Here is a 15904-nt window from a genome sequence, read left to right on the forward strand (position 1 = left end):
TGACTGGGGCCCTGCTGATCTGAGTTCAGGGCAGTGAAACAAAAATAACTTTAAATTAATACAAGTAACAAACATATTTTCTACCCAGTAATACAGACTTCTTCTGCAGAGCACTGGGACAAAGTCAACCTAACTCTACTGTATTTGAAGTTTTTGTTACAATTCTCATGCTATTTACTTTGTCTTGTTCAGTGCATTGTGTATGATGATGAAAAAAGGTACTGACAACTCCTTAATAAATGGAAATGAATGGCCATAAGTTGACATCAAGTACCCTTATGTATGTGACTTAGATTTTCAGAGACTGTCTGAAACAAATTATTTATAAGTTAAACACCTTCATTTTTCAAGTTGATTAGCAGTTTCTTTATTCTTCTAAATATCTATATTAAGAATTTCACTAATGATGTCATCACTTACCAGTTGCTCTTTTAAGGCTTCTTTCAATCTTATGAGTACTAACCTAAGCAGATACAAACTTTGTTTTAATTGTTATATGATAAACCACAACTAGCTTATCTTCTTTATCAATATTAGAATATACAAATGCATTAACTCATACTTTCCAAATCAATATTTAAGACTAGTGAACTGGAAGATAATCTTTCAGGTGCTTATGCCTTTCTTCAGGCCTGAAATTGGAGGAACAAATTCCAAAAGTAATGGTCAGTTTGTGCTGACTCCTCCAGTTTTAATTAGATAGCCAGAACATCTGAAAAGCAAGACACTTGGTGCCTGGGCAACAGTTGAGAAATGAAACAGATGAGAAAGAGCATGGGAAGTAAGATAATTATCTTTGTGAAAGGCAGGTAAGTTATGATTTGTGAAGGAAAAAAAAAAAGCAAGGCCAAGTACAAAGCAAATTTTTGCCGAGTATGTATTTTTTCAAATTCAGAATTAAGGATTCAACTCACGGATTTGTCTTTGGAAGTCATTCTGCAGATCTTCCCTTGAGGATCAGCACTGAAGTCTCAGAGAACATGTAGATATTTTGCCAGAATCACTCCTTATCTGGTTTTATCTTACATTAAAGGGCTAATTCTGACATGTAACACACAGTTGCCATGACAATCTTAGGTAAACTGGACAAAACAGAACTTCCTCTTAGCTCTGCTCCCTCTTACTGCCTCTGTCCACAAATGAGGTCTGGGTTATGAGTTTAGACCAAACCATCGCAGTTATTATAAAATCTGGAAATGTTTGTGCAAACATAGTTACATCCTTTGGAGCTGAAATTGATACATCAAATGACTTTTAAGAAAGAATTTATAGTACTACTGAAGATTTTTGATGAGAAATCACTGATGAAATTTCAATTCTAGCTATATTTCTAATCACATTTTATTAGTTGGCACTTGGATCATTTCAATGCCTTTGATTCTTTTTATTCCCAGCAATGGAAAAGAGCATACAGTATTTTAATGATACATTTCATCTCTGTTGATAAAATGCAGAGTTGGTAGCCATTCTTCCTTCTCACAACTGGATAAATTTAGCAAGCAGCAGACAGCCTGACCTATGTTGTGTAGGCCAAATGCAATTTGCAGACAAGTATAGGTTTTTAAATAATATCTTGGCTTCCCTCACACTGAAATCTTATGACTGACAGATAATCAAGAAGAAAACCATGTGATCGAGAAGGGAATTAGCTGTCTGCTGATAAATCTTCTGCAAGCACATATGTAAATAACCACACACCATTTAGCTACAAGGAGAAATAAAAAAGTTTTTTTTAAGCAGTAAGGTTTCTCTGCTACCATATATTATCAACCAAATAAGCTTTTGAAGACTAGAAGGGAATCCAAATCTTCTTAATCCAAGAATAAAAGATTCACCAGTGGTTTTAAATGAGGAAAGCTTTAAATAACATCATAAAATAATCACAACCTTTCAATCACCATGTAATTTCTGGGAAAAAAAAATCCTTAGGTAATTTGTATTTGAAAGTAATTTTCAAAGGTATCTGTTTTGAAAGTCATATTCTGTCATACTTCTGCTTGATTCAAAGTTATTTAAATAGGAGTACCAACTTCATTTGTTAAACTAACAAATTGCAGATGATGCCAGTAGACAGGAAAGGAGGGAGGAAATTCCTTGCTTGTAGCACTGGTGTCTTGACAATTCTTCTGTGGATTTAATCTTTGTATCATTTAATAGGATTTAAAGGCCCAGATTTTAATAAGAGAGAGAGTAATGGCCTAATCTGAGAAAAAAACCCAACCATAGTCTGCTGAGAAACAAGAAGTGTTACCTTTAGCCAGAGATTTGTGATGCCCTCAGTAGGTTAAGCACCAGGCACTAAGGGGGTGCTGTCTGGGCTCCTGCTTTGGAACCTGTTGGAGCTGAGAAACCTGTTAAGATAATGTGTTCTGCTTTTGAACATTTCTTCAGCTTTAGACCTGAGCTTCAGACCTACAGCAGCAGGTTCCAAAGACAGCCTTGTGGTGTGAGAAGCTGTTAGACTATGCACACTGACAAGATCACCAGAATTCTTGGTAGTACGTATTGTACTCTGAAAAAGAAAGTAAAATAGCAACCTTCTACTCTCAGTTTACAAAACAGTTGGATCATTTATTTATTTATTTATTTAACTTTCAGGTGGGTTTTTTTTTCTGCACAATGTCACTTTTTCATGCATAATAATGATACAATATAAATCTTAGTTTTGATAGCCTTCAGTATCAAAAGTAAAACTGTAACATTTAAAAAGTTACATTTCCATTGGTGGCACATTGTGTAAGATTTTTTTTTAAGGTCTAGTAGTAACAACTATACAATGTCTAGAAAAATACTATGTTAATTTTAAAAGAAGCAGTATGAAATTTTATTATATAGTACAAAGTCAGGTTAAAAATGTCTCTAAAGATGGCATTATTATAAATAATCAATTTATTTCAGTTTATATTGTGTCAATTCTAGGAGGAATGTTCAAAAATACCTCACCCCTCTTCCAAGCTTTTATAAAAAGTGAATAATCCTCAAGGTACTTTACACTACAGAATTCACTTTAACAAAGTATTTACTGCAAAGTTCGTGATCGCCAGGATATAAAGCTAAAATATGTATTTCCAGCATAGCAGGAGGTAACCACGAAGGCAAAGAACTGTTGAGAGAGAGGAAAAAATAGATTAGGAAATAAATATATTTGAGAGCACTGTAATTTCTAAAGAAAAAATGTGGTTATGGGACTTGGGAAAAAGGAAAATAGCAAGCTGATAAAAATGGCACATTCTCATCTCGTGCTTGTGTGGCCATGGCAGCCAACACTGTGTAGAATTAAGCTTATACTGTGCATGGATATATGGGCTTGGAGCAGACAAAACTTGGCATATTTCAACTTTTTTTATAAATTCCTCATTATACAGCCTCAGTATGGATTTTACAGATTGGACTGCCAACAATCTAAATACTTGCCACTTTTAGAGGCTGAGAAATTGTCTGTGGGACAATGTGAGCTCAAGCTAACACTCCTGCCCTGCTGCTGTGTTCCAGATATTGCCTACAGCCCCCCTGTACCTCAGCATGGCACACAGTGCATCTGTTTGCTTACAGAGAAAGGTTGGATTCAAATGCAGGCCTAGATGTGTTCTCAAACAGCGCTGCTGATTAGGTTATCAATTCCAGAGATCTTCTGATGATGAATAAAGATATTCCAGTGTCAGCAACCACACTGTCATATTACTACATTGTCAGAAATTGGTAACATTATAAGCCTTCTATAGCAGGCTAGATTTATCTCACTTATACTGGTAAAGTCCAGTTCAGCACTAATGCTTAAGTTCTTGTTAATCACTGCATGCTGTTCAATACAGACAAGATTCAACATGGTATTAATGAAAATACCACAATGTTTTGTGCTAGTAACTGAATCAAGTAAAGCTGCCACTGCAAATGAGATTAACACCACTTTTCTAAGAAGTGAGCAATGAGAGGACAAGAAGGAACAAACACAAATTACAGGACAGGAAATTTCAATTAGATATTAGGAAAAAAAAAACCCAACCCACAGTGTGAGTAATCAAACAGGCACAACAGGCACTGTGGAATAGCCATGTTTGGAAATACTTAAATTCAAGTGGACAAGGCCTTGGTGGCCTGATATGAGTTAGCCCTGCTGTAGGAGTGGAGAGAGTTGGACCAGATGACGTCCAAGAAGTCCCTAAAATATGTCATGATTCTACAGTTGTTTCTGGCTTATATGCCATCATTGGCATGGGTAGGCATTGCTGAGCATTAATCCAGGCAATCTAGGCCTTTCAACAGAGGGCTCTTGGTGAGCATTGTCTAGTGCAAATTTAATCTCTAACTCCAAAAAACTGTAGATGACTATGTAAAATCTTATTACAATAAAATACTGTAGCATTCTTCTTTTTCCAATTATTTTGTTTCTTATTAAATAAAAGCTCAATCTAAAATCTAACAGAATTACTATTGGGGATAGATTATTTGCTAAATCCTCTATCCAGGAAGCCCTTAATGGATTTTGAAAGCAAGAATCTACATTTAATAGTTTATTTAGACACTGTATTAGATAAACATTATTAGGAAGTATTAGAAGGGAATCCAAACCTCCCATGAGACACTGAATAGTCATGTATTTTGCATAAAACCTGAATCAGCATGGAAGCTTATCCAACTGCAAGCAAGTTCCTGTCAGCTGCAGTGGCTGAGTAACAGATCTGCAGTTACAAACTGCCAAGAGGAGAAGACCCTGAACACCACTGAAATGACAGGGATTTAATGATCCAATTCCCAGCACAAAAACAGAGCAGGTGTTCAAGTTCCTGTGTTCATGGCCATACAAAAGAAGCTTAAGACAGGATTTGTGAATAGTCAGGAAAGGACAACTGCAGAGGCATGAACACTCAGTAATTTGGAATTCCTGTATATAATTGAATTTGACTCCTGTTGCCACAACATGAAAGAAGTTCTTTTACAACTCCCTTAACTTTGCTAGGGAATGTGTTCAGCTAAATCAAAAAGTGACAGGGCTTTTTCTTTTCTGTTCCTTTTTTGTTTTGCTTTTAAGTTATTTTTTATCAATTTTGACTATTTTGGATTTCTAAATCTAAGCACTAAGATAGTAATATCAGACTAATTAGTGATTTCATCACGTTACATGGTTTTTCACGCGTTGCCCTTGCAACAGGAAGATCACTGTGGAAATAGCAATAGCATTCCAGGGCTTTCCCAAGGTGCTCTGTGGACAATGTGGACAATAGCTCAGCCCACAGAAAGCTGAATGCATCTTATGCATAAGAATGCAGAGTTAGCTGAGTTAAACTGCTTTTGAACTTGTCCAAGTGCATTGGGGTGACTCGATGCTCACACAATCTTTTTGGTCTGCTCTGATGTGCAGGCTCTGACCTCAGCCAGAGAGATGGTAATAAATGGGGGCAAGGGAGGAGGAAGTCAGTGTGATCTTAAAAACATTACTGCCTTTTCTGATGTGACTGTTATCTGATGGAATTTCTAGCCACCTCTAAAAATAATTAACTAAATTGCAGCTACTTATAGGTTTTGTGTATGACCTCTATCACTCTGCAGCTTTTCAAAATGCAGAACACCTGCAAGTTCAACCCATACTTCCAACAAGCCTTCATTTGCTATAACTTTACCAGACATAGAACTGATTTGAACAAAAAATTAACTCACTGAAGAAGCTGCCCAGCTGTTGTAATTGTGATTGTCCAGATCTTTGGTAACTGAAGATGCATCTACAATGGCAGCAATGAGATATAAAACAAAGGCACTTCCATTAAAACACAGGCCCTGTTGAAAAGACAAACATATGTCATTAATATGCACAGGCATTTGTTTTCCAACATGACAAAACTGTCTTCGGAAATACATTGAACACATGCAGTGTACACCAGAATTGTCATTCTTAACTATTTTTTGCCTTCTTCCATGTTTCTATCTGTCAGATTAAAATGTAACTGCTTTGAAGATCCATAAACATTGAGCCATATTTTGGACAAACTGTTCTCTCCATTACACTAAATCCAGAAAAGTCTTAAAGTTGCTGTGCTGTGATTTTCCAGAAATGAAAATAAAGACTCAGTTTGGTTACAGCAATCTAAGGGTTAGGAAGTAAGAATATAACTCTACATAATAAAAAATACAACAAAGAAACAAGACTAAGTTGCACTTTGATTACATTTCTGATCTAAACAAAGAAAGGAATCAATAACTCCTGGCATATGGAGAATATTTATAAAGCTTCCAAAACTTTGTTTTCTAGACTATTGAAGGACATAAAGAGAGTGACTTTTTTTTTCAGTGGTCTTCTTCTATCTCTCAGTACCTTTCCCTTCTGTCTGTTTTTAGGCAAATCCAAGGAGGAGAACAGTCTGACTGGACTTCATGGGTCATCAAGACCCATGGCAGATGCATTTTCTTTCAAGAAGCAAAGTTAATGTCTCAGGGTACTTACATTTATTACTAAGAAATAAGCAAAGCAGATAACAATGAACTCACATAACCCTACAGAGAGCAAGCAAAAAGTTTGTTTGGTTTTTGCATGTAAGGAAGAACAGGAAAGGAAGAAGAACAGATGTCTAAGAAGATGAAAGAGAAAAATGTATGAGGGTTTTTATAAAGTACATTATTTTAATACTTTGTCCTTTACTTTTTTACTATTTGGTCATGGAAGTTTCTTCTTATTTAAAAAAAAATTAAATCCCTTCAAATTCCACCCTGATACTTGTTTAAGGCATACAAATCTGGTGCCATGTTTAGGTGGAATGCCTCTGATATACTTTGCATCTAGTTACAATTGCAGGAATGGGTTACTCAATAGAGACCTGGTCTTCATGTACATAATCAGCTCCCTTCAGCTTCTGACCCCAGTTTTGCACTCTAGACTGTCACACGAATATAACCTCTAAGTCTATTGCTCTAGTTGCCTAAATGTTGCCATACTGGTGCAACTCCAAATTATTAATTCCCACTCTGTGTCCCAGTGGATGCTAGGAATTTATGCCAATTACCCAAAATTTAATTCACTTTTCACCAGCTTTGGCAAAATCTAAAAACAAAAAATCTGCAGCTCAAGAAGAGAAATTAAGAAGGAACAGTAGAAAAGATCCACTTATCCTTCTGCAGGGATCTGGGCTGGGCAGTGCCTCAGCACTCAGATGGAGTTCAAGGACTGGCACTTGAGATTTGAACCCCCACAAATCAGTGGTGGGCTCATCTCACCTATATAGTTTGTTTAATAAAAGGTACTATGTCTATCCACAGATATCACCCCTTGCTTTATCTGAGCAGAACAGCGATAAAATATCAAACTGTCAATTTTAGGATGAGATGCCAAAAACTGGCAGGTTCTCGTGAACTTCTCTAAAGCACTGATTTAGAAACTCCAAATTTGATTACCTAGAGTATTTGTTGTAATTTTCAGATTTCCCATTCCAAAAAGACTCAATTACCCTGGAAAGCTATAAATCCCTGCAATATCTTGTCATGTAGAAAAAAGAAAAAAGCACATAATTTCTGCAAAGTGCTGCTCTGGGAAATAACACTGTTGGGGAAGATGGGATGCAGTGCAAGCTGATTGGGCCTTTGCTGCCAATATATTACTCAAACCAAATGGTTCATGCTAAATTACCATCTGCTTCTTAAATTCAAATTCACCAGATTTTAAAAGCTTACATTGATTTTTTTAGCAAAAAACTTGCACTATGAAGGAGAGTCAGTTTTGAAGCACATCTTTTGAGTTAATTTGCAGTAAAAGTTACTGCATCTTAAGCAATTTGGTAATGTGCTTAACCTGCAAAAAGTGCATTTATGACAGAGACGTCCAGATGTAATTTTGGATACTGAGTAAAATAGGAACAGTTTGAGCTAACAGTTGCCTAAGGAAGCAGAGGACTAACTGGCAGATACTGAAATTCAGGATTCTTCAGAGAATAGGGTAAAGGTGGGTGCAAACTCACTCAAAAAGGCATGTGTCTTGCTCTTTCCTACAAAGACTTTAAAAGCACCTCTCTGAAAAGAGATTCAACGCTCCTCTTGGCCATACAGGAGCAACAGAGGACCAATTCAAGGGCTGTTCCCAAAAGCTATTTTAATACCTTAGGGCAAAACAAGCTGGAACACAAACATCTTTTATTTGTTTTGCATTTATTGTCTCTTTATATGACCCTTTTATATAAAAGGAGACTACCTTTTGGACTTATGTTTATGTACATCTACAATATATTTGGAACTCAGAAATATACTCAATATGAAGTATAAACAAATCAAATATTCAAGATTGTCTACCACATAGATCAGGGGCAACTCATTTATGTGCGGTTGTCTCCTAATAGCATTCAGCTGATGAAAGAAGGGTAATGACCAAAGCTTTATTCAAATGGATATAAAGGTGCTTTCCCTTTGAATGTACTGTACTTACTTGTAATGCAATGGGTGGAAAAAAAAAAAAACCCACACCTTTAAATGTACTCAGACACATTACTGCTGTAATTGAAATAATCCAACATTTCTATAGCAGTGTTACAGCCTTAATGGTAATTGCTGGTTATGAAACTTGAAAATAGAGAAGCTAGCTGAACATAATCCTGGTTGTTCTTATTAGTAATTGCTATAGCTGGCTATTTATTGCAGCAGCAAATGGGAACACTAAAAGCGAAGAGTATTCTAGTATTCAATTTTAGTCACATACACAATATAACTGAAAACAAGCTGTTAGTCAAATACATTTCATCATAGAAATAACAGAATTCTAGTCAATAATATTTAACTGTTAAAAAAACAAAAAAAACAAACAAAAAAAAACAAACCAAAAAAAAAAACCAAAAAACCACAAACCAGTATTTCACTGTATCCAACAAATGCAAAGATAAAATTTATGGTGATTCTTAGATGGGTCACAAATAGCCAGTTGGCTGAAATGACAATGACTTTTAGGATCTACTATCCTGAAGACCAGACTGTTATGCAAATGAGGTAAAAATATACTGTTGAGAGTTAGAGCTGGCCAGGTTTACTCAAACCATAAAAACTGGATCTGCATTTTAAGTGCCTGTGAAATTTTTCTGTAATTACAGTAGCTGTTTATCTGATTTGCTTTAACTCTTGAGCTCAAAGCAAAGGATTGCTGGTACATATTTTACATATATATAATTTTCAGCACCATTTTCACAGTAGACTACATATGGACTGTCAGAGTGCTGCAGCCTCTGAACTATCCTTGCTTTAACTTCAGCAGAGGAAGACTCATGTTTTAAGAGCCCAAGTCCTGCTTCTAATGCATGGTGTTGATTCCAGTAGGGATTTCTGCTGTTTAAGCCATATGGCCAAGTCTGTTACCTCAGAGGCAGCAACAGACTCATTCTTCATGGGACATAACCACTACAGGGAGAAAAAGAGGTCACTGTGCATAAGTATCAGTCACACACATATTAAAAATAAAGACACTACATAAATCACTGAACAAAATGGAGAAACATCATAGAAAAAGTGCTTTGAAAGAGTAGTATGAAAGTTAAACACTGCAGGTATGCAGCCACACAGTAATTAGGGAAAAATCTGCAAAGAGTACAAGTAGAGTTGGTTAAATATACATGTAGAATGCACCAATATATTATTCTCTTCAAAACCCAGCAAATCTGGAACAACAAAGAATGTGTATATTTACCACCATGGTCCATGGCACCTGTGGGATCCTAGTGTAGGTCATTGTCATGTAGATGATCAGAAAGAAGACGGTAAGAACCCAGTAGAACACAGCTACAAACATTACCCAGCCAAAGGCTGGATAGAGAAAGTATTCTGTTCCAGCAACCAGGGTCCACACCAGCAGCCCCAATACCTGCAAAAGTTATGGAGAAGAAAGAAAGCTGTTATACAGTGCTAGACCTCATACATTCATTCGAGGTCGAGGGGCAACACCACTGCTGTTCACATGAACCATTCAATGAGCTGAATGGGGATGCTGCACTGGCAAAATACTGATCTGACAAAAAAGAACCTACAAAACTGGTTTTACTGTGGCAGGGTGTCACAAAGGAAAAGGTGTCTTATCTGTTGATTTAGCTCAACCTTAAACTACTTTGGAGCCATACTTGCAGTGGTTTTACAGCTAGCTCCCAAAAGAATTGATTATTGTAGCTTACTTGCTGATGTGCATGAATTCAAATACTGTTTTGCTGCCAGCAATGTCACTTTAGAAACAACAGCCTGTGAAAGACCACTGGGATCTTCAGGTTCTATCTGCCAAAGTCACAGGTCACTTACTAGTTGGAGTCGAGCTCAGAATGGCCCACACCTGCTCTGTGGATTGGCAGACACCATAGACACAGAACAACTCCTAGACCTTACTGTAAAAGGTTGCAGTAAAATATCAACACCACTACAAGCTGTAACTCTAACTGGAGAAGAGCAAGTCAGATTGGGAATGTCATTATATTCCACAGCTCTTAAAACATCTCCCAGGTGACTTGACCCTAAGTAGTAGACAAGGACTCGCACTCAAGCAAAGTCCTCAAGCAAACCCATCTCGGGGAAACACCTCCCTCCTGATGTGGCAATCTGTTCAGATCTAAGACATGAAAAAATATGCAAACATACTCTCTCCAGTTTTCTCCAGTGTTAGGTGATCTCCAATGCATTAAAAGGAGTGAGGAGCAAGCTAAACATAAGTCAAGTCACATGCCTCAGGAAAAAAAAGTTGTGTGTTTTTCAAGTTGCCCAGCAATTAGGAAAATCTTAACCATAAAAAGAAAGTGATATTCTCTACCTTAAAAACAAACAAACAAACAAAAAAGCAAAGTTCACTCCACACACTTTACTAGACTCAGATGTGGGAACTAAAATTCCTGTATTTGCAACAAGGCTTAGCTGTTTCTGCTATCTGGACTATGGTGAAATTGCCTAGCAGTGAGAAATGGATTACAAAATTAAAGCAAACAGAGATGCATTTAACACATAAGAGCCACAGTAAGACAGCCTAAAGAATCTTCTACCCCAATATTCTATTCCAGCAGCAGTTAGTACCAGACACCTGAGGAAATACATTAAAGAACAGACCATGCAACAGTAATATTTCCTTGGACTACCTCTCAGCTCTCAGGACTGTGCAGTGAAGGGACTTCCTGAGCTTGTGGTGATAGCCTTGTAATCAACAGACCCTGACAGCAGATGATGGTTTTGCTACAGCTTCATTTGCACAAGACCCGGTCCTATTCCCATGCAAGCTGCTGGCCATGGTCACATTTACTTCTCTATTGCAGAATTGAACATATATATAATGTTTAGAGATCTATCATTCATGTTTACAAGACAAAACCTTACTGTTGTAGAAAAGTTCCTTGTAATTGGTCCTTCTGCCACCTTGCATCTTCAATTTTTATTTTATTTTGTCTTTAATTCATCCTCCAAATTGCCATACAAACTTAATTCAGCCCTCTACCATTTATTAACAGGAGATTTAGTGTATATTATTTGTACATTAATCTACGTCTGCATCATGCATACAAGAAAGCACTGCACAAAATGTCTGTTTTATTATTTGTTTGGAGTTTTCTTTCTCTCTTAAGAGAGAAAGTATATAATGGTCTGTTTAGGAGCATTTTTTCTCCCACCGTTTTCACCAATCCACCAGTTTCTCTTTAACAGGAAGCTCTAGAACTGGCTCAGACTGGGATAAAAATTCCTGCTTTTCACAGCATACCAGGGGAGGGCAGCATTGCCTAGTAAGAACAGTACAAATAGCGTTAAAGTGGAGAATTTAAAACACTATTTTCAATGCACTTAGCGGTTCAGCAATTCTTCCCATAGTTCATTTTAATTCTACTTCCAACAACGTTTTACTAATAGTAGCAATTCGGTTAATAGCACCTCAAATTGCAAGAACTACCCACAATCAGATAAAAGCAACTCAGTTTTAGTGTAACAAGTGTTTTAAGGCTAAACAATTTTGATAGACTGTTTAGCTAAAAAAATATCATTTTCATAGGATACAAAGTTGTTTTTCATTCCACCCATACACTTTAATCCAAATATAAATTAATAATCCAGAAATTATACTGATAAACAATTGATCTTGTGCTTGATAAATAATTATTGAAGGCAGATTTATCCTAGATCTGAGTGTCTTATAAAATGTCAAGAAGAGAAATTTTGAAGGTGAGGAAAAAAATTAAACATCATTAAATACTCTGCTTATAAGTGTTGATTTTTAGAACACCTTTAAATAGAGAAGTAGATTTTTCATTAAATGCACAAGACTATGAAAAATTTTTACTACTAAATGCAATAAGATTGCATGAGGGATACCTCAGCTTATATAATAGATTATTATTTGAAAGAGCAAAATCTTCACAAGCAGCAAATTATTAAAATTAGAAAGAAAAACTCTGAGGTTACACGAGACCACTAATCTTATGTAACCGCACACTAAAGCTAGCAAGAAAGTCCCTAGAGCATGAGTATCCAGGTTGGGTCCTGTTTTTTCCAGCAGTATTCTAACTTGGTATTATCACCCCTCTTCCAAGAACATTTTAATATTTAGGTGGCTGTACACCTCACATGTATTCTGAAGAATTGCTTTTAGTCCACATTTTTAGCTAGCTTGTATCCATGGCAGAACAATTCAACCAGGCAATTGAGATGCACCACAGATGTTACAGATTTATATTCTTAACTGGTTCCTGCATCGTAACTTTGATGGGTTGCATATTAGAGCACATTTGACATTTTCAGTTAGATCCAGATACTCTTACAGCATATTACTGGAGCTGACAGGCTAAAATAATATTTCAGACTTCTTGATTAGACCTGAAAAGGTCAGATCAGCTCATGGTCAACAATTCACTCTGTGTAGTTAAATGGTATGGCAAATGGTTTCGCTGCATATGTAAACATATGCAATAAATTGATTTAAAGTTCACACTGGCTGTCAGCATCTACAAAATACCTCAGGAGCCAAAGGAATCCAGACATCTAGGCAAGCCTTCCATGATTAGCTGGTATTCTCAGCATGCTAAATACCAAGATTGCTTCTGCAGTGTTAAACACCTGTCTCGTAATTTTCTGACTGTCCCTTACATGACAGGTTTGCTGTTCAACAGATCAGTACAAACTGGGTGACATTGCTGTATCTGCTGGAGCTGAGAATGCCACTTCTCCTACTGGTTTGGTGTCACACCTCCCCACTGGGAAAAATTGGACTATATTCAAATGTCATCTCAAGGAGCATCCAGCATACAGAATCTGGCAAGCGAGTGATAGGCAAGCAATACTGGAAAGCCAAGATCAGCAACAGCTGGGGAGTGCCTGCAGTAATTCAGTGAACACAGAGGGTGCACAGCCACCGTCACTGCTCCAGGTCAGCTCTAAGACAAGGAAGAAAGCTCCACCCAGGAACTGGGGAAGGCCCGTATCTCATTATGATCAGGTAGGCTAGAGAGTATTAGTAATTGCTAAGTATTTGATTTTAACTTATGAGCAAATCAGCATATGCTTAATTAGAATTACAGGAACATACTGCTATTCTGGAAAAAATGAGCCAAAGAAAGGGGGAAGCAAAGGCATGAAGAAGGCCCAAGAAAATACTGCATTTTACCATTAATGTAGTAATGGATAAGAGGGGATGCTGGGCCCTAAGACTATAAGGGCTCCACCAACCATCTCCAGTTTTTCAAGTCAGATGGGAACAGGGATGTCAGTACAAGATAAAGGCAAGCAGTTTTCTGTTGTTTATGGCAGGTTCTGATTTCAACTCAGACATTTATTTTGTGGTCATTTGGCTGCTGCTTGATCAGGTACCTCCATTACTAAAATGCATTAATATGTCAATGCACTAATGCATACTTCAGCAGTTGGCAGACACCATAAAAAGGAAGTAACTTGTTAGCAAAGTCCAACACTATTGACTGTGCAGGTTTAAAATTAGATGCTTAATTACATCTTCAAACCCTTAAATAAATACCATAATTCTTTTGCAGTGTTGAGAACTTCAAAAGTATGGGATTATTTAGTCACTTAGAAAAAAAAAAGGCTTTGTTGTTAGTACATGAGACACATCTTGTCTCATATCACAAGTCAGCAGGTATAAAAGCAGGTGTGAGCTTGAATGTGTGTTTCCAATTTTGCTTTTTAAAGCAAATTAAAAACAGCAAAAGAAAATTTGTACTTGCAACCTGCATTTAAAAAGTCTAAGATGTAATAACTCCTCTCCAGTGGTACCAGGGTTTGGAATTCTCCAGCATTTCTCCTGAGTGGTTAACTCAGCAACACAGTTAAAAATGTGTATACATCCTTTCCACAATAAAAAAGTCTCATTGTAGCAGAACTGACAGGAAGAAAAACCCGAGGCTCACGTATTTAAAAAAAAAAAAAAACAAAAAAACAAAAAACTGGCATGCTTGCCAGAAGCTATCTTTTATCCAAGAGATGCTTCCTGCAACCATAAGCACTGCAGGATTTATATGGAGTTGCTACTGGCACAGATGAAAAGGATGGCAGATGGATACTAGAAGAGTTGTGCATTTGCAGCACGAATTGCCTCCTGTATGCAAAGCCACCTAAACATGGACAGCATCCAGCAAGGAGAAAGAAAGACATCTTGCCTCTTCTTCCTAGCAAAGGAGATTTATGACTAGAAGACAGAGAGACCATTCTAAATTATTGCACATCATTATTTCTTTACTAAATCACAAGTTAGGAGCTACCTTAGCAGCAGCACAAGCAGCCTGTCAGTGTTTCAACCTCCATCCTTTTCTCCCTTGGCTACATACCAGGATGGTGGTGCTGGTGTGGTTTTTAAGGAGAAAAAAAAAAAAAAGAACGAGAAAAAGAGAATTCTCCCTCTACTGTTCCTGTAAAACATGTCCAGGACAGTCAGTCATAGGAACATGCAGATTTAATTGTATCATTTCCAGCTGGTTTAATTTTACAGCTTTATTGATTTATTTGCAGATTATTTATGGATACAGAATTATTTTTTTTTAATGGTTTTGCAGCTCAGGCTAAATGGAGTAAATGTTTGCACTGCACTTTAAAAGTGTCTTTAAATCAGAATTTTTGTGCTCTCACACATCATCCATGAAGTGTCATACGACAATTCTGCCTTCTGCCACTAGAGCGAGCAAAATCATTGCTTTTTTCTTTAGGAAAGGGGCACTTGGCCCAGCAGTAGCATCAGGGCAATTTCCATTCAGTGCAACCACTGCAAATTGAAAAGGACCGCTCTAAATAAGCAAGATATATATATATGTATGTATGTATGTATGTGTGTATGTGTGTGTATGTGTGTGTGTGTGTGTGTGTGTGTAAATCTTTCACTAGGGTAATTCCAAATTTGAGTGTCTTCCCAAAGCAACTTTAACAGGTTCACTTCCATACCAGGTACAACAGCAACATCAACTGCAGGTTTATTCACAAACTAGTCAAAATAAGAACACTTGATGTGTTTAATTTAAAAACAAAAAGTTTAAGAAAAAAAATAAGGTGAAAGCCTGTAATTGCTGGATAAATCAAATATCAATCCAGACTAAGATACAAAATATAAAAATCTTATTTCTGCTGCAGTCAGAGAAAAGGTGATGAGCATGTTTTTAAATGGAAAGATTCAAACTTCAGATATTTCTGTTTACACTGAGTAAAGGTGCAAAGATGAGGAAATTCAAAAATGTTTTTCAGCTCCAGTTTTTAGAGATATATGAACCTCACTTAAGTGTCTTTGAAATTTCAAGGGCCACGTGAATGTGCTCTGGAAGAGTCTGATCAATACATTGCCTTACCCTACTGCTTCTCTTTCCCAGTCTCAAACATTTTTTTTTCAAACACCAAACATTACAATGAGCTGACATCAGCCACTCACTAGTTTCCCCTCCTCATTAGATTTTTCAGGGCTTTGCCTTGCTAGAAAAAAAATTTTATAATCCACAGTGCT

At 36.8% G+C, this 15904-nt stretch overlaps 2 protein-coding genes across 2 annotated transcripts in view; one reads left to right on the top strand and one right to left on the bottom strand.

Annotated features, from left to right (window-relative positions):
- Positions 1 to 15904, top strand: part of OSBPL10 (oxysterol binding protein like 10) — a 492302-nt gene that overhangs the window by 278694 nt on the left and 197704 nt on the right. The window lies entirely within an intron of this gene.
- Positions 2563 to 15904, bottom strand: part of CMTM8 (CKLF like MARVEL transmembrane domain containing 8) — a 34787-nt gene continuing 21445 nt past the window's right edge. The window contains exons 2-4 of the mRNA XM_021525871.2: positions 9647 to 9820; positions 5656 to 5772; positions 2563 to 3103 (exon numbers count right to left, since the gene is read on the bottom strand). Of these exons, the coding sequence (XP_021381546.2) occupies positions 3020 to 3103; positions 5656 to 5772; positions 9647 to 9820 (375 nt within the window). The 3' untranslated portion in view covers positions 2563 to 3019. The remainder of the gene's footprint in view (positions 3104 to 5655; positions 5773 to 9646; positions 9821 to 15904) is intronic.

This window comes from Lonchura striata, chromosome 1, assembly GCF_046129695.1.
Source record: "Lonchura striata isolate bLonStr1 chromosome 1, bLonStr1.mat, whole genome shotgun sequence".
Classification (NCBI taxonomy): Eukaryota; Metazoa; Chordata; class Aves; order Passeriformes; family Estrildidae; genus Lonchura; species Lonchura striata.